General features: G+C 36.6%; 2 protein-coding genes across 2 annotated transcripts; one reads left to right on the top strand and one right to left on the bottom strand.

Moving 5' to 3' along the window:
- Positions 1 to 8,699: 8,699 nt before the first annotated feature.
- Positions 8,700 to 10,617, top strand: LOC111412519 (uncharacterized mitochondrial protein AtMg00810-like). Its single transcript, XM_023043457.1, has 3 exons — positions 8,700 to 9,252; positions 10,014 to 10,156; positions 10,468 to 10,617. Exons 1-3 carry the CDS (start codon positions 8,700 to 8,702, stop codon positions 10,615 to 10,617), a joined length of 846 nt encoding a protein of 281 aa, XP_022899225.1.
- Positions 10,618 to 14,229: 3,612 nt separating this feature from the next.
- On the bottom strand, positions 14,230 to 15,757 carry LOC111412518 (lignin-forming anionic peroxidase-like). Its single transcript, XM_023043456.1, has 4 exons — positions 15,475 to 15,757; positions 15,015 to 15,372; positions 14,493 to 14,928; positions 14,230 to 14,302 (listed from the first exon to the last, which is right to left on the bottom strand). The coding sequence occupies exons 1-4, from the start codon at positions 15,682 to 15,684 to the stop codon at positions 14,230 to 14,232; spliced, it is 1,077 nt and encodes a 358-aa protein (XP_022899224.1). The 5' UTR covers positions 15,685 to 15,757.
- Between the last annotated feature and the right edge of the window lie 2,731 nt (positions 15,758 to 18,488).

Below are 18,488 nucleotides of genomic sequence, written 5' to 3'. Positions count from 1 at the left end.
GGATGATATGGAGTTGCTACTTTATGTTTCACCCTATATTTGTTCAACAGCTGCTCTAATTGACGATTTATGAAGTGTTTGCCTCCATCACTTATTATCGCCCTCGGCGTACCATATCTTGTAAATATGTACTTCTTCAAGAACTCTATTACCACTTTTGCGTCGTTGGTAGGCAATGCAGCAGCTTCCACCCACTTAGAGACATAGTCAACGACCACCAAGATATATTGATTTGAGTACGATGGGGGAAAAGGTCCCATAAAGTCTATTCCCCATACATCAAATATTTCAACCTCCAAGATGTAGTTTAGTGGCATCTCATTTCTTCTTGAGATATTTTCGGTTCGTTGGCATCTATCGCATCTCTTCACATACTCAAATGTGTCTCTGAATAAAGTAGGCCAATAGAAACCCGACTGTAGAATTTTTGCAGCAGTCTTTGAAGTTCCAAAATGCCCAGCGTATGTAGAAGAGTGATAATGCTCTAGAATCTCCGGTACTTCATCTTCAGGAATGCATCTTCTGATTATATGATCTGCGCCTCTTCTATACAGAATGGGATCCTCCCAAAAGTAATACTTCAGCTCTACGAAGAGCTTCTTTCTTTGATGGCTAGAATACTCTGGTGGAGGAATGGACTTAGCAAGGTAGTTAACAATATCAGCGTACCATGGGACTATTTCTACTCCAAAAATTTGCTCATCTGGAAAGATTTCATTGATGTCAACTGACATCTCAGGTTCATCCCGTTCCAATCTTGATAGGTGGTCGGCTACCACATTTTCACTGCCCTTCTTATCCTTGATCTCAATATCGAACTCTTGTAACAACAATATCCAGCGGATCAATCTCGGCTTAGCATCCTTCTTTGTCATAAGGTACTTCAGAGCGGCATGCTCTGTGTAGACGATGACCTTAGACCCAACGAGATACGATCTGAACTTGTCGAATGCATAAACCACAGCTAGTAATTCCTTCTCGGTTGTCGCATAGTTGATTTGGGCGTCGTTCAAAGTTTTACTTGCATAGTATATCACATGAAAAATTTTATTCTTTCTTTGTCCCAATACCGCACCAACTGCATGATCACTCGCATCGCACATTAGCTCAAAGGGCAAATCCCAATTAGGTGACACAATCACATGTGCCGTTGTTAATTTTTGCTTCAAAGTATTGAACGCTATCAAACATTCCTCATTAAATTCAAAAGATACCTCTTTCATTAGCAAGTTGCACAGAGACTTGGTGATTTTGGAGAAGTCCTTTATAAACCTCCTATAAAAACCAGCATGTCCAAGGAAGCTTTGAACTCCTTTTACTGATGTAGGTGGTGGTAGTTTCTCAATAACCTGAATTTTCGCCTTATCCACCTCTATCCACTTTGCCGATACTCTATGTCCCAAGACTATTCCCTCTTGAACCATGAAATGACATTTCTTCCAGTTCAATACTAAGTTCGTTTCTCTACATCTTTGCAAAACCAAATTTAAGTGATCCAAACACTCATCAAATGAGGTCCCAAAGACCAAGAAGTCATTCATAAAGATTTCAATGAATTTCTCTACCATATTTGAGAAAATTGCCATCATGCATCGCTGAAATGAAGCAGGAGCGTTGCAAAGTCCAAATGGCATTCTTCGGTATGCAAAGGTGCCATAGGGGCATGTGAAGGTGGTCTTCTTCTGATCATCCGATGCCACTAGTATCTGATTATAACCCGAATACCCATCCAGAAAACAAAAATGGGAATGGCCTACCAATCTCTCCAACATCTGATCTATACACGGAAAAGGGAAGTGATCTTTCCTTGTAACGGTATTTAGTTTGCGGTAATCAATGCAAACTCTCCATCCTGTTACCGTCCTTGTCGGAATCAACTCATTCTTTTTATTCTGAACCACTGTAATTCCTCCTTTCTTGGGCACAACTTGCACTGGACTAGTCCATTTACTATCTGATATCGGGTAGATCATTCTAGCATCTAGAAGTTTGATCACCTTAGCTCTTACCACCTCCTTCATGTTTGGGTTTATCCTCCTTTGACTTTCAACTGTTGGTCGAAAATTCCCCTCCATAAGAATTTTATGCATACATAAGGAAGGGCTGATCCCTTTGATATCAGCTATGGTCTGCCCAATTGCTTGCTTGTTATCTTTAAGCACCCTAAGCAGTTTTTCCTCCTCCACTTCACTGACCATGTTTGAAATTATCACTGGAAGTGTATTAAACTCCCCCAAATATGCATATCTTAGGTGTGGGGGCAGCTGCTTAAATTCCAACTTTGGTGGCTTCAGAATAGATGGCTGTGATTTCTCAGGCCCTGTCCCAAGCTCCTCAAAGTATCGTTTTCGTGTGTAAGGTGGGTTGGACTCCAAAAATCTTGCACACATTTCTATGTCCACAGAATCAGAATTTGTGGATTTAGAATGTGCAATGCAGGCCTCCAATGCATCTGATGGATTTTGCAGTGTAAACGACTCTTCAATCATTTTATCAATCATGTCAACCCTGAAACATCTGTCAGTCTCTGTTGGCAGTTTCATAGCCTTGAAGACATTGAATGAAACCTATTCTTCTCCCAATCTTAGTATCAACTGCCCATTCTAAACATCGATCAAAGCTCTGCCTGTGGCCAAGAATGGTCTGTCCAGTATTAAAGGAACATTCTCAAGTAAATGAAATTATGCAAATTCAAAAGCTAATTTATGGAAATGAATCAAAATAAAGTCACTAGGATCACGAATCCCCAATTGAAGTTATAAAAACCCTAATTTCATTAAATCAATGACCCGATGGAAATTCGCCAATTCAATATTCCTAAATCTATCCAACATATTCTCTCGATATATATTAGACCTATTGTTGCACACCACCAGCCTATATTTCTATGGATGATGCAAATATACAAGAATGCATGTGGTTTTGTGAACAATTAGAGAATTGCATAAAGCATAGGGGTATATCTCTATCCCCTATCGGACCCTATGTTGATTTACACTTTATCGAACCTATTCCACTTCTCTCGAATGTAAGAAATAAGTCATCAACACTCACACAATCATTGACCACTAATTGCGGAAGAAAATCAATGCATATAAACCAATCAAATTATCCAAACGAGTCTTTGTATTAAATTCATGAAGTATGGAATTAAAATAACAAACAACGTTTCATCGATCACCTAGTGAATTGAAAACCTAGCATAGAATATTCATAATTACAGAATAGAAAACGAAATTAATAAATTGAAAGAATAGCACCCGTATGAGAATTTCTTGAAATCTTGAATAAAGCCTTGAAAACCCGCTTGAATTCTTGTGGAATCGGCTTCAAGATCGTGTTTCTTGCCTCCAAAAGTTGTAATTTTCTTCCCCCTGGACGTTCTACCCTATTTCTGATGAATTTTGGCTTTTATATCATATCCTCACGGAGCCCCGATAGAGTTTTAATTAAAAACGCAAGTTCAGAATTTTCTTCGATTTTTATAACCATGCGACCGCATGGTTCAAGTGAACTACCTCAATGAAATCCCTACAACCTTATGTGCCGCCGCATGGTTCAGTTCTGTGCGGCCGCATGGTTGTAATTTTCAACCTTACTGTTTTGGTCCCTGAACTTCGTTTTCTCTTTTCTTGATTTCTTTTCTTTATTTCCTTTGTTCCATCATCAAATATTGACTCCTAATTGATGTTTGGGTCAATCAATTCCCTGATCACTTGCTCAACTCATCTTTTGATTAATTGCAATTTAGTCCTTCATCTTTCACTTTTCTTCAATTCAGTCCAATATTACTTCTTTCTTCCTCCGATCGTCTTGTATCGTCCTCAATCTCATACTTGGCATATTTTCATTCTCGTTCTGCACTTTAGCTCAACTTTCCAATAGTTGCACCTTTGGTCCCCGAACTATCACTTTGTTCCATTTTGGTCCTTTTTCGGCTCTTTTCTTCTGAATTCCATCTTTTCCATAGAAACACCTACATTGCATGAATTTAACGAGATTAAGTCACAATTCAACTACTTTGTCCATGTTTAAGTCATGTTTGTAAGCTAAATAAGTGTGTAAAAACACACTTATCAATGGCCCAATGATTTTTGCAAAATTATCAAGAAATCTCCGCCTGCTAATTTCATTAAATACAACTGGAGATGTGAGCTACTGAATTATGAGGACCAAAACAATTCTCATGAAAAAGAAAAATCCATACAGAAAAGCCGAGCATCTTCTCCTTCAAACAAACGCCCAAAGACAATGGCGCAACAATGTCACCACCTTCCGACGGAGAAAATCTTCAACGACTTATGTCTTTCCTGGATTCTCCACTCCCAAGATTGCAGTACTCGTACAACCTTTTTGACGAAGCTTAAAAATGAAAATCAATTGATTATAACCATATTAAATTGAAATAATTACATAATTATTCAATCGAACCATTTCATTAATAGTAATAATTTTCAGGTGTCCTTAATAATATACCAGACTGAGTTTTGGGGATTGGAACACCGATAATGTCGTCGAAGATCCTCAATGCTGACGATGACCTTATCAAAGACTCTGTTGCTGACTCTGATCATTAGATGATGGCACCGTGTGATCCATCTGATTAAGAAGAAATTTTCCATTATCTTCCTCTTCAAAATCTTTCTCCCAACTGTCATCCATGCAATCCGCATCACCACCTCCAGTCCCCACATCTCCGTTACTTCCACCAGCTCTTCGATGGTGTACAACATCTCTCTCAAATCTTCTTCTCTTCGAACCTTCTCGACCCCTATTTTACTTTTGCCCTCGCTTTTTTATCTCTGTACACTTTTTCTAGTAATTCTACTTGTCCATCTGCCCCAAACAACAAACAAATAAAATCATTAACAAAAATCTCCAAAAGTTAAAGGAATATATCAAAATATTGTTTATTTTCATTGATTTTTCCAAGCATGTGAATCACGGATGCTGTTGATTTTGTATTGTCCTCTTGGTACCCAATTGATAACAGCCATGCTCACTCTCCTCAAATCTCTGTTTCTTTCCATAACTCTATAAGATTGCTTCTCTTATTGATGTTAGAATATTCGAACCAACATAACAGCAAAAGGGGGCTGACTAACTGAATCTGTTGTGGATGGTGGAACAAATACGGTTATGTCACATGGCAGAAGTTAGTGGAATTAGAATATTCCTTTTGTATGTAAATGCTTGTATAGATTTCCTGTGTATAAAAGGCAGATGAAATATAAAGATCAGTATCAAAAAATTCTCCATCAAATTCGTTTAATTTCTGACTTGGAATCAGAGACAAAATGGCTAGCACCGGTTCTAGTGTTCAAGCTCCTTCAACCGAGTTGAATCCTTCATCATCCACAGAAACTCCATCAGTAAAGCTTGACAAAAACAACTTTCTCTTATGGCAGAATATGGTTATGCCTATAATCAAAGACCACAATCTTGAAGGCTACTTGCTGGGAACAAAACAATGTCCACCTGAGTTCCTTAGTACCCAGATTACTACTAAAGCAAGAGAAGCCATAAAAGTGACCCAGAATCCAGATTACAGTAGATGGATGTCAACTGATCAGTTACTCATAGGATGGTTGTATTCATCCATGACCCCTAAAATTGCTATGAGGATCATGGAATGCACTAGCTCAAGTAGTTTGTGGAATGCAGTCAAAGAAAGCTATGAAATATTGAATAGATCAAGAGTGACATTCCTCACTGGAGAGTTGCAGAGAACTAGAAAAGGCTCTATGACTATGGATCAGTACCTTACCACCATTAAGCAGCCGGCTGATAACCTGCAAATAGCAGGAAAAAAGGTGGATCATAGTGATCTTGTAACCCAAGTTCTTACAGGACTTGATGAAGAATACACACCCATTGTGGTGCAAATGAACAGTAGGGATGATATGTAGTGGTATGAGCTGTCATCAGTTCTTATGACCTTCGAAAGCAGGCTTGAACATCTTAATCAAGTCAAGAATGGCTTAGCATCTTTGAATGTCAGTCATTCAAGTGTACAGTTGGCTCAAAGGTCTGGATCAGGTGGTGGTAGAACCTTCAGAGCTGAAAGTGGTGGAAAGTACACAAACTTCAGAGGAAGAACAAGAGGCAGATGAAGAGTAGGCAGGACAAGTGAAAATCAAGGACCATGCCAAATCTGTGGATTGAATAACCACTCAGCTAGTTGGTGTTTTAATAGGTATGATGACAGATACATGGGGAGCAGACCTAGCAATCAAAACCATCAAGGTAGTACCTCAACTCCTTCTGCATATGCTGCTACACCGAGAATCATCGAAGATCGAGCTTGGTTTGCTGATTTTGGTGCCAGCAACCATGTTATAGTAGATAAAGGTAACCTGGGCATAACTAAGAAAAATAATGGTAAGGAGAAATTGCTAGTTGTTAATGGAAACTCATTAGAAATTGCACATATTAGGAAATGAAGTATTTCTACAATAGATAACACTCTTACACTGAATAAACTATTACATGTGCCTGAAATAAAAAAGAACTTAATCAGTGTATCTCAGTTTACATATAATAACAATGTGTTCATTGAGTTTTTTCCTGACCATTGTGTTGTGAAGGATCTGAAAACCAGGAAGACCCTGCTGCAAGGGATGCTTAAGGATGGTTTATATCAGCTGAAGGCACCAAACCCAAAGTCAAGCCACCAGAATAATTCCAACTACTTTATAGTGAATTCCAGTTGTGACGAGTCAACCAAAGAAGTCGAGTTAGAGTTTGAAGTTGATATATGGCATAGAAGGCTAAGTCATCCATCAAATCATGTGTTGAGTCAAGTCCTGAAGTCTTGAAATAAATCCACCAAAGTTAATGAAATTCCAGCTTTCTGTGAACCATGTCAACTTGGCAAATCCCATGCATTGCCATTTCACATGTCCTCATCACATTCATTAAATCCTTTGGACCTAATCTATACAGACATCTGGGGACTAGCTCCCAAGAATTATACCTCAGGGTTTAGGTATTATATCATTTTTGTGGATGATCATAGCAGGTTTACTTGGATCTACCCTATGAAACACAAATATGAGGCACTAAGCATCTTTACACAATTCAAAAATTTGGTTGAAAATAAGCTTGAGAGAAAGATTAAAATCTTTCAATCTGACTGGGAAGGTGAGTTCAGGAACTCTTATAAAATTACCTTGGAATCTGGAATTGAACTTAGACATTCTTGCCCTTATACTTCTGTGCAAAATGGTCGGGCAGAGAGGAAACAGAGGCACATCACTGAGACCGGCCTAGCACTCTTGGCTCAGGCTCAAAGGCCCTTACATTACTGGTGGGAGTTCTTCAAAACAGCAACATACTTGATCAACAGACTACCCACACCTATATTACAATACAAGTCTCCCTTTCAAGCGTTGTATGGAAGAAACTTTGATTACAAAACACTCAAACTTTTTGGATGTGCTTGTTACCCTTGCCTCAGACCATACCAGAAATACAAACTTGATTTCCATTCATGAAAATGCGCCTTTCTTGGTTATGGTGATTCATACAAAGGATTTAAGTGCCTAAGCTCTAGTGGTAGAATTTATATATCTAGATATGTCATATTCAATGAACTAGATTTTCCTTTCAAGTCAGGATTCTTAAAAAAACTGACTCAACCACAAACCTCAGAATTTGTCATAAGTCTACTTCCATTTAACATTGAGTCTAGTCATAAAACAATACCTCAAGGTGCAGCTGATATAATCTGTCCCAGTGCATCAACTGCAGTAGGCTCCTCTGGTAGAGAACTAGATGCTGGAGTAGGAGTTGAGGTAGTTGAAGAGAAGAATAATACTGAAATAAATCAGAATGAATTAGGTGATCAGGTGGTTGATGATGTTCAACAGAATGAATGTGGAACTAAATACACTAAAAATGAAGCTGATGTTGATGATCAAATTGCAAAACAAACTGCTGGACATCATATGGTCACTAGAAGCAAGGCAAGAATTTTCAGACCAAAGATTTAGACAAGCCAAAGAATGGACAAATCAGCAGAAACTGAACCAGTAGCTGTTAGTGATGCAATGCTGAATGACATTTGGAGAAATGCAATGCATGAAGAATATAATGCCCTGATGAAAAACAAAACTTGGACATTAGTACCTCATGAAGTTGGAATAAAGGTAATTCGAAGCAAATGGGTGTTCAAGTTGAAGCGTGATTTAGAGGGCAAAGTACAAAGGCATAAATCAAGGTTGGTTGCCAAAGGGTTCCTACAAACTCCTGGAGTAGATTTTGGCGAGACCTTCAGCCTTGTTATCAAAGCATCAACATTGAAGATCATCCTGACATTTGCTGTATCAAAGGATTGGAATATTAGACAGGTAGATGTGAATAATGCCTTTCTAAATGGTAAGCTAAATGAGGTGGTATACATGCATCAACCAGAAGGATTTGTAGATGGACGAAATCCCAGCTTTGTGTGCAAATTGGAGAAGGCATTGTATGGATTAAGGCAGGCACCAAGGGCATGCCATGAAAGGCTAAAAAGTACCCTGTTGAAATGGAACTTTAAACAGTCCAAGGCATACAACTCACTATTTTTCTTGGTAAATGGTAAGGATGTAGTGTTTGCACTTGTTTACGTGGATGATATAGTAATAACAGGAAGCAACAATTAGCAATTACGGCAATTTATTGATAATCTGAACACAAACTTTGCTCTCAAGGATATGGGAAACCTTAGCCAGTTCTTGGGTATAAAAGTGTTTAGAGACAAAGTAGGACTATATTTGACTCAAACAAAATATGCCATTGACCTACTCAAAAAATTTGGGTATGAAAATCCAAAACCAAGCTTGATACCCATGGCAGCTGAGAAGTTAATAACCAAGACTGAGGGACATGCTTTGGAAAATCCAACCTCGTATAGAAGTGCTATCGGTGGCCTCCAGTATTTAGCTTATACAAGACCTAATATCACTGATTCCGTGAATAAAATGAGCCAAATTTTCCAAACGCCAAGTAATGCTCCCTGGAAGGCACTCAAAAGAGTGTTTAGATACCTGAAAGGAACACTAAAACATGGCCTTGCCATTCAAAAGAGTGATAACCTAGACATAACAGCGTTTGCAGATTCTGATTGGGCATCATGCCTAGATGATAGAAGATCCACTGCAGGTTATTGTGTATATCTTGGAGATAACCTAGTGTCCTGGTGTTCGAAGAAGCAACATGTGGTTGCAAGGTCAAGCACGGAGGCAGAGTACAGGGCATTGGCTCATAGTACGTCAGAGATTACGTGGATTTAATCCTTGATGAATGAGTTAAGAATACCGCAGAGGATTACCCCAATAATATGGTGTGATAATCTAAGTACAAGTGCATTGGCTTCAACCCAGTTTACCATGCACGTACAAAGCATATAGAACTCGATGTTCATTTTGTAAGAGACAAGGTTCTTAGAGGGGAATTGAAAATTAATTATGTGCCATCATCATAACCGACAGCAGACTTGCTAACAAAATCGCTTGCTCACTCAATATCCTTGTTCCTTAGAGACAAGCTTGGAGTGGTAGAAACACACTCCACTTTGAGGAGGGGGTGTTAGAATATTCGAACCAACATAACAGCAAAGAGGAGCTGACTAACTGAATCTGTTGTGCATGGTGGAACAAATACGGTTATGTCACATGGCAGAAGTTAGTGGAATTAGAATATTCCTTTTGTATGTAAATGCTTGTATAGATCCCACGTGTATAAAAGGCAGATGAAATGTAAAGATCAGTATCAAAAAATTCTCCATCAAATTCGTTCAATTTCTGACTCGAGAAAATTCACAAATTCATAGTCGGATTAACAACTATTTTCACCGACGAAAAGGAACAGTTCTGAGATTTAAAGAAATGAAACTGAATTTGTTGAAAAGAAATTTCTCTTTTCACTTTGTTTCTGCTCTACACTTTTGGTGCTCTCTCTCTCTCTCTCTCTCACAGTCTCATATAATATTTTATTGCCGCTTTTTAACTCACATGAAACCTACTCAGGAACCGGACTGGACGACACCCGATTTCTCTATCATTTAAAAACTCAATCATCACCTTTGGATCTAATCCTCAATCCAACGGCCATGAACATCCCTTGCTTACATGGCAGAACCATCACATTCTCATCTGAACAAGCTGCTCCCGTAACATCATTTGCCACGTGTAATAGATTTTCTTTTCATTTAACATAACAATTATTAAATTTTTTAATTTTTAAAATAATGTTATTCATGCGTACAATGCATGAAAAGGAGACGAATCTCATTGTCAGTTTACACGTGTCTTGTTATGATTTGGTGGCCACAGAAGAAACTGTTTAATTAGAATGATAAAAATCAGGTCACGTGGGAGTTGGGATGGATGAACAAAAATGAGTAGAGCGGTTCGTACCGGGAAAAGTAAAAAGGTGGGTTCCACTTTCTAGATATAAAGCATTAAATATCCTACGTGGCAGTGTCATTTTATTTTTGATAGGGCCTGCATCACGACGGCGCAACCATCTACATCGGAGGAGTGCTCGCTGTTAAAAGCGATGGACGGTGAAGCTCCTTCCACCGGTGAAGTCCCGAGTAGTGGGATGAGTGAGGAACGAGTCAAATGCTGATTTATCTGACAAGCAAATGATACACTTACCTTATTAGTTTTCTGACATTATTTACTGCTAATATGAAATCATAATGAGCAAAAAAAAAAAAGAAATTATTAATGTGGAAGTTAACAATCAACAATTAAGAACGTAACAAAAGAGTGAGGGTTGGTTCGTTCTAAACTTTGCTATTATTGTATTTTTTTTCTCAGAAATTTTTTAAATATAAGACGTTCTCCATTTAAAAAAAAAGCCTTAAAATTGTGCTCCAAAAAATCCTTTAAATTAAATTAATATTTCAAAATATAGAGTAAGTTTGATTTTTCGAATCCAATAGATTTTTTAAATAACTTTTGAATAGTCGTTCTAGACTGCAAATTCTTGACATTAGCTCTCAGTCTTTCGATCAAAAAATATCATCGATGAAGATGTATAGGTGTCCTTCTACCATCCAATTTCCGTCTTTTATCCTTGCTCGACAAGTGACCTAACAGTTAAATTCCCTGCTTCATTATACTTGATTATCAATCTTCATCTAATCTTAAAATACCTTTTCAAGAGGATTTTCTGAAAATTTATAAGGTAAAATATTTTCAAAATTTTATGACATCAATGCCGTAGCGTCGGATCCCGCAAATGGTAGTGCGGCTCCTTTCCCCACTTCCGGATGTTTTTCCACTTTTTCAAAAGCTATTGATTGAATCAATCTGTACAAGATTATTTTCTGTGTTTTATTTTTCTTATTCAACATAGCATGTTTAAAATGTATAATATTATTTTGTCTCCAACGTTAATTATTTTATGATACACATCTGTCTTATTGTAATGTCTACACATTTATAGATTCCACTTGAGTTAACAAAACTTTGTTATACATATTTGTTTTTGTTAGCACTAAGGGATAGTTCAGTGGTCAAATATTAAGTTTGCTCGTTAATTGTTACCAATTCGAGCCCCCTCAAGGCTATTGAGGTGAGTACCCAATTGTATATTTCAAGACCTCATGTGATTAGTTGAGGTGTGCATAAACTGACCCGAACACCCCCACAATTATATATATAATTCTGTTATACCCCATGTCCAATGCGGCTCGATTGGACTAGTGGAGTCTAATTGAAACGATTGAAATAAACCCTCAAAGTGTCTCTCCACTAAGTTAAGGAACCACCAATTGGGGGATGAGTCGAGCCGGGAAGTAATATGTGCACTCAACTGCTAGAAGTGTGAACCTAATAACTGCACTATGGCTCACCTAGAAATTCAGGTAAAGTAAGAAGTTATAGTGACTATCTAAATGTGTGTATTTGGCCGATTATACGAGGAGTTTGCACGGATGTACAAGGAATGCACGTACTCGATATGAGCTGAAGCCATGCAATGCGGAATTTACTTAATGATAGCACTACATGGGGATGTCAACTAGAATACGATTGGTGTTATAAATTTTGAGTTTGAAGCAACAAAAATAGTATGTTGATCGTTTGCTATCTTGTAAACAAGTTTTCTTTGTTTTACAGAAAATAAAGTTCAGAATTTTCCCGCAATCTTGTGTTCGTGCATTTTGTTAGGTCTAAAAGTGTAATTGGCGATTCTATAGACAAAACGAGCTAAATTGTATAATTGTAAAAGTTAGGGATTTAATTGAACATTGGTGTAAAAGTCAGAGACTTAGGGTGCAATTTGTATAGATGAGGTAAATTAGTGTTCGAGTCGTTGAAGGAATCAAAGATGTTTAAGAAGATCACACAAGATCATGGGAATGCAATTGGAAGTCTAAAGGAAATCAAAGAGCCGCACAAATTATGTTCCAGATTTTTAGTCATAACTTGTAACGCATTTTCACATAGAAAACGTTGGAATTTAGACAAGGCTATTTCTAGAAGAATTGTATCCCTTTGAGTTATCTTTCCAACGCAACTTGAATCACCTCAATCGAATATCGGAAGAGAAAGTTATAACAAAAATACTGACAACTGCTCACTGTCGCTCGTTTCTCGCTGGCATTTCGCTCGAGCGAAAAAAAACAGAATACCTCTCGCTCGATTCTAGCTGGCTCTCGGTCGAGCGACACTCCTATGTGGCAAAAATCCTATTTCGCATTTTTGAAGTGTTTTACTCGGTCCATACCACTTAGACACCTTCAAATATAAATACTCAAACCCTAAGACGAAATTAAAGAGGTTGCTACATTATTTTTTCATTGCAAAAGATATTCATAACATTTTTGAAGAGATCCAAGGTGTAATTAATTGGAAATTTCATCTACATCAATCTTGTGATCCGGCAACCATTGTTTTAGATAAAAATATTGAATCTACATAACTCAAAACACCTTACTTCTTTAATCTATTGAGGAAGGGACTCTTTCATTGGAGGATAAGAGAGGTGGATTGAGGCGAAGTTACAAGCACAAGAACGGACGGTTCTTGGTGTTCCACTTGGTGATACAATCAGCTAAGGACAAGAAGGTTGTAGTGGACAGCAGATTGGGCTGCAAGAGGTAGATCAGGAAATCTAGCAAGAGGCTAGAAGTATCTACAACAGTAGATCGTGAGACTGGAACAACGGGTCTGATTGGGTACGGAGTTTGGTATAACTTGTACTTGCTGAATTGGTATAGAGGAGGTAACTAGCTTGGTCCCGGAGTTTTACTCACGTTAAGGTTTCTCCGTCATCATATTGCTTGTTATTTACTGCTTTGCAAAATATACAAACTGCGGCATTCCAACATAGGTTAATTGACTTGTATGATTAATCACCTAGACAAACTAATTAAAGTGACTTGTTACTTTAGTTAGATTAATTCCGCACATAAGGTCAAATTGGTTAAAGTAAAATCTAGAACGTAAACTACGCATAAAATTTGAACTTGATACTGTATCACGTTAGTCGAACTTTCTAATATATCTAAGCGTTCTAGCTCAAAATTTTTTCACATTTAATGCTTGTACTTTCTGTAATGGTTGGTCAAATTCTATCTGTTTTTCTTAACATAAGGGCAAATTATGCTAAACTTTGTGAAGATTGACTGTCTGAAGTGAGAAACTTCAATAGCATCATATACCGTGATTGAAATTATTGAAAATGCAAGTGACACTTTGTAAGGGAATTACAATCATCCTATAGCGTGGTGTTTAATCAAAAGGAACTATCGACAAAAAAACGTAGTATAATCTATTAATTATTGACAAATTTTCAAGAAATTGATCTTGAGTTGTACTATTTTAATTATTGTAAATGCTCATTTCTTGTTTTACTAAATTTTTTTAAATTACCTCAACTTAGAATAATATTTACCATTCTCGTACAAATATTTATTAACGGGGGAATTTGGTGTGCACTTATGATCTAATCAATTATTTTATGTATAATAAAAACCTTAATGCTCTTTAACGAAAGTGTTTTCTTTTGGGTTTTTGACTCGTGCAAAAAATTTGCATATAAATCAATAAAAGACGCGGTTGATTTATTTATTTATTTATTGACATGTTTGGTATATTGGATGAATTATTAAATAAAAAGGATATCTTCCAAAAAAAAAAAAATAATAAATACAATGTAACATAATTATTTTCATCCATTCTATGAACTCTTAATTAAGTTAATTTGTAAGATTATTTTACCTAAAGGTTATGGCGGTGCGTCATTAGGGACACAACGACCTAATATTGGTGGCCTAGAATGTTGAGGGCTCGTTATATCTCTACAGAGTTAGAGCAACCAGACTTAAGGACCGCGTAAGTTGACTTGTCTAAACTAAAATTTTATTTTTCCTAATTTTTATAAAATCAAACCGATTTCACAAAAAACAAAATATATACGTGGTCGAGCCACTCAGAACCCATAAATCTATCCTTTTACTCAATTTAATGTGGACTAAAAAGGAAATTAACGTTGGAAATGGACAATGATTCTCACTAGAATGCAACCGGAGAGTACATAGATATGTCTTAATACAAATCCTTCTTATGATCCCATTTTGACCGGTGAGGGGTTCAATGTCTCCCATTTTGATCAAGGCTGCACCAAAGTCCGATGAGAAAGTACGAGGATTGTTGCTATATTCTCTCACAATACTGTCAGTCGATTCTCCGCTGAAAAGAACTTGATCTGATTCTAACAAACCCTTTCTTTGGATTAAATTCTTGTAGTAATTGTTATCAAATGAATTGGGTGTTATCAAATCGAGTGGTGACAAATTTCCGTCACTACCATTTCTAGGGCATTGGCGTCGACGGGTGCTGGCAAAACCGGCATCAATATCTGTTCCATTGCTGTAGATTCTATCGCGAAATAGACGGCATTGTGCCTGCCCAATTGTGTGTGCACCTGTCCAATAGGTAGTTCAATATGATTAGGCTCGACTTAGTCTATTAGCTAGTACATATATTTCAAGAAGCAGCTGTATAATTTACCTGACAAAACCACCATGTCTCTTTCATTAAGTCCTTTGCGACTAAAGGTGGATATAAGTGTCCGGAGGTCGTCCCGAGCGTTAGGAAGATTACTTTCCACCAGTGATCGGGTTGCCATAGTCGAATCTCTCCTCCCAAGCTTCACTGTCCATGAAGGACCGCCCACCGCGGCAGATGCATCCCGCGCTGCCACCGCTAGGATGTCAGCACAAGAAACAACTCCGGGGCATATATTCTCTACCGCGCTCTTGGCGGAATCTATGACTTCGTAACCTCTTGCCGAATTATCATTAGGCCCCGCAGTTTTCTCACTTGTAATGCCAGGGGCGTCGTCCAATAGTATCGATGCATCACATCCCTAATAACACAAGAAAAAAAGTTAAATATAATCTTCAACACGGCCCCTCGTGCAAGAATTAAGTCATGTTTTCAATTTTAAATGTATAAATTTATCGTTAACCTGAACAAAGCAATCGTGAAAATGGAGACGAATGAGAGACGCAGCCATCCTACGCTCACTCGATACAGCTCGTCTAATAGAAGTTCGAATAGTACTAAGTGCATTCGGACACGTGCTATCGTAAAACGTAGAAGACAATTGCGCTTGGCAAGATATCATTAGCAGGGAAAATATAGCAGCAACAGCTGCATAAATATTGCCAGAATTCATCTTGAAATATTGTATATTTAACTATAAAATGTATACGAGATCCGGAAAAAATGAAAAAAATCTAAGAATATTATGTATATTTCTAAGATGTTTATGAAAGTAATGGAGCAAAATGAAGAATTTATAGAGCAGATTTTACTAAAATTCCGCGTTACGGCAACTGCCATGCATGTACGTGACTAATTCTGCTGTCTTTTTTTGAATAAAGATTAGTCTTGTTTTTTAGCGACGAAAGGTACACATTTCTACTGCGAACTATTCTTCCTCGTTCTACTTATGTTTCTGACTTTTGGTTGGTATAACGAAATTGCAAAATTTAATCCATCTCTAACTATCTAAACTTTTAGACGAGAAGGCTCTCCATTAAACATGGTAAATAAATATTCAAATTTCATATAGTTTCACGCACTTTATTGAAGAAAATTTCACGTATCAAGCATTTCAAGAAAAATAAACGTGAATCAAACATAGACAACTTGTTAATTTTATGACATAAAATATAAATATATATAATCTATAACTTCTATAATAATTTAATTTTTTTCAATTTGACAAGATTTTTGCTTCTACTTCTTGTAGAAAATCTTCATGAAGAAACTAATTTTTAGCCACCTTACTCTAAAAAGTATTTTTAGTTAGACAAAACACTTCTCAAAAAAATTTCCAAACATGACGAAAAGCACATTTTTAGTTACAGAAGCAAATTTTAACTTTTTTAAAATTCATGTCAAATGGATCTATAAGAAGTACTGAAGTAGTTGAGTAAAACTTCTACCCGAATCTTGGAATTATTCAAGTAAATAGATATTTATTATTTATTGGTTCAACATGCATCGAGGCATATTTTGAAAGGTTGCTCTAAGCAAACTAATCAACTCACCCTTAATGTCAAGGGGCAACCTCGGGCTTTTCGTTTGGTCAATAAATTAATAATTAATTAATTCCATCAATTTTAGAGGGAGTTTGGTAAAAATTAAAATTAGATTTTAATAGAAGTTTTTGAAATGTTTGGTTGAAAAGTTATGAGACCCATGAAAGATGTGATTAATATTGATTGTTTGACTTTGACTCAAATTAAAATCTGACTCAAATAGGACATTAATCTTATCACGTTTTAACCTGTATATCTAATTACTGAATTAGTCGCTAATCTTATGAATGATTAGACAAAAGTTTGAGAAATAAATTAGATTAGGCATTAAGGAACGTTGATTTTGTGGGTTTTTGTCGTATGACACGTTTGGTCATGAATTCTTAATAGTTTTGTTATTCATTTTTAAAAACGAAATTTATATCTCAGTGGATTCTGAAAAGCTACAATAGTTTGGACGTAGAAATTCCATATCCACCAATAATAATGTTTTCTTACTTCAACTCGAAAATCTGACACACCCGTAAAGTGATAAGAATGTTATTGTCTCAAATGTCTTTATTACTAATAAATTCTTATTATTTATGATAAAGATGATTTGCTTAAAAATATTTAGCCCCTCGTTTTGGTCTCATTAATTTTGATTATAATGGGAGGAATATTATTTTTTTTTATATATATAAAAAAAATGAATGGTTATAAAAAAAATGAAAATTTTTCGATTTACATGTAATATTATTCTATTGAAGATTGTGTGATTGAAAATAGGAAAGAGAAAATTTTAATTTGATGAGATGAATGGGCCCAAACTGGAGGTAATAATCATGTTATAAGTACTGGAAATGGTAATAGAAAATTTTGACAGACAAAACATAATATGAAACCATTAAAAGATAAAAAAAAAAATAAAAGATAAAGATGAATAAGTTCCACCACATTAGTATCTGTATGAATTCGATAAGAAATTTCCTATACTTGAGTCTTTTTTTTTTTTTTTTTTCAAAAATTAAAGTAACAGTCTCTACTAAAGAATCTTGAAAAATGTGCACGAAGAGCACGTCTAAATGTGACAAATAAAGTTTAACATTCAAACTTGTCGGATGATTTTTTTATAATTTACTATAGTAAACTAATACAACTAATTAGTAAAGGTTTGTAGAACTAAAACCTCTAATTTGTGTTGACACATAAAAATTCAGCCCAAGTCGAACAGTCCAAGGAGTAAAGCCCAATTGGAGAATCCCCAAAACAGACAGCCCAAAGAATGAAGTTCAATCAAACGAGTCAAGGTGAAGGCCCAAACAAGAGGCCCAAGAATGCGGTAATGCCATCGCCCAAGTTTGCAAGTCGCTCAGAATCTGAACGAACGGGTGTCATACGGTCGCCCAGAGCTGTTATTCTACTCTCGCCCAAACCTTCAAGTCGCCTAAGGTGTCAACAAACATAACGCATCGTAATTATCAAGGAATGCAGTTATCAAGGCAGTTGTTAAAGCAGCCTTATCACGTTCCACAACTCAAGGAAGTCAATCGAAGGCAGTTGGACGATGAAAGATAATGACAGCAGTTAAAAGACGGTTTTATGACAAAATGGCCACTACAAAGAAAGTGGGTAGTTATAGGACGATCAAGCAGTTTTCAGAGTAGTTAATCACAAAGAGATCGTCTATGAGGTATAAAATGGAGAAAAGGCGTAGAAGCAAAGGACCGAATCCAAAACTCTCGAACAAGAGAATATGTAATTTTCATTTCTTTAGACTTAAACACTTTCCTTTCTGTAACTCGTGTGCTTGCGCCCCTTGGAGGCACGTTGTTTTTCGTTTCCAATTGTAAAGTTCATCACCAATAAAAGAACACCCCTTTTTGGGACTTTATCTCAAGAGGTTTCGTCCCTTACACAATCGTCTGATCCCCTTTAATTGTTAGCGAGTTAA

This window comes from Olea europaea, chromosome 16, assembly GCF_002742605.1.
Source record: "Olea europaea var. sylvestris chromosome 16, O_europaea_v1, whole genome shotgun sequence".
In the NCBI taxonomy this organism is placed as follows: Eukaryota; Viridiplantae; Streptophyta; class Magnoliopsida; order Lamiales; family Oleaceae; genus Olea; species Olea europaea.
The sequence above is the reverse complement of the archived record's forward strand: the minus strand, read 5'-3'. Positions and strand labels throughout refer to the sequence as shown.

What these genes read in the sequence shown, in the direction of transcription:
- LOC111412519 (XM_023043457.1), top strand. Translation starts at nt 8,700, where the DNA reads ATGGGAAACCTTAGCCAGTTCTTGGGTATAAAAGTGTTTAGAGACAAA. An exon ending in GTACAGGGCATTGGCTCATA is followed by an intron (nt 9,253 to 10,013) that starts GTACGTCAGAGA and finishes AAACCTACTCAG; the next exon opens with GAACCGGACTGGACGACACC. An exon ending in CATCTGAACAAGCTGCTCCC is followed by an intron (nt 10,157 to 10,467) that starts GTAACATCATTT and finishes CCTACGTGGCAG; the next exon opens with TGTCATTTTATTTTTGATAG.
- LOC111412518 (XM_023043456.1), bottom strand. Translation starts at nt 15,684, where the DNA reads ATGAATTCTGGCAATATTTATGCAGCTGTTGCTGCTATATTTTCCCTG. An exon ending in TTCACGATTGCTTTGTTCAG is followed by an intron (nt 15,373 to 15,474) that starts GTTAACGATAAA and finishes TTGTGTTATTAG; the next exon opens with GGATGTGATGCATCGATACT. An exon ending in AGACATGGTGGTTTTGTCAG is followed by an intron (nt 14,929 to 15,014) that starts GTAAATTATACA and finishes CCTATTGGACAG; the next exon opens with GTGCACACACAATTGGGCAG.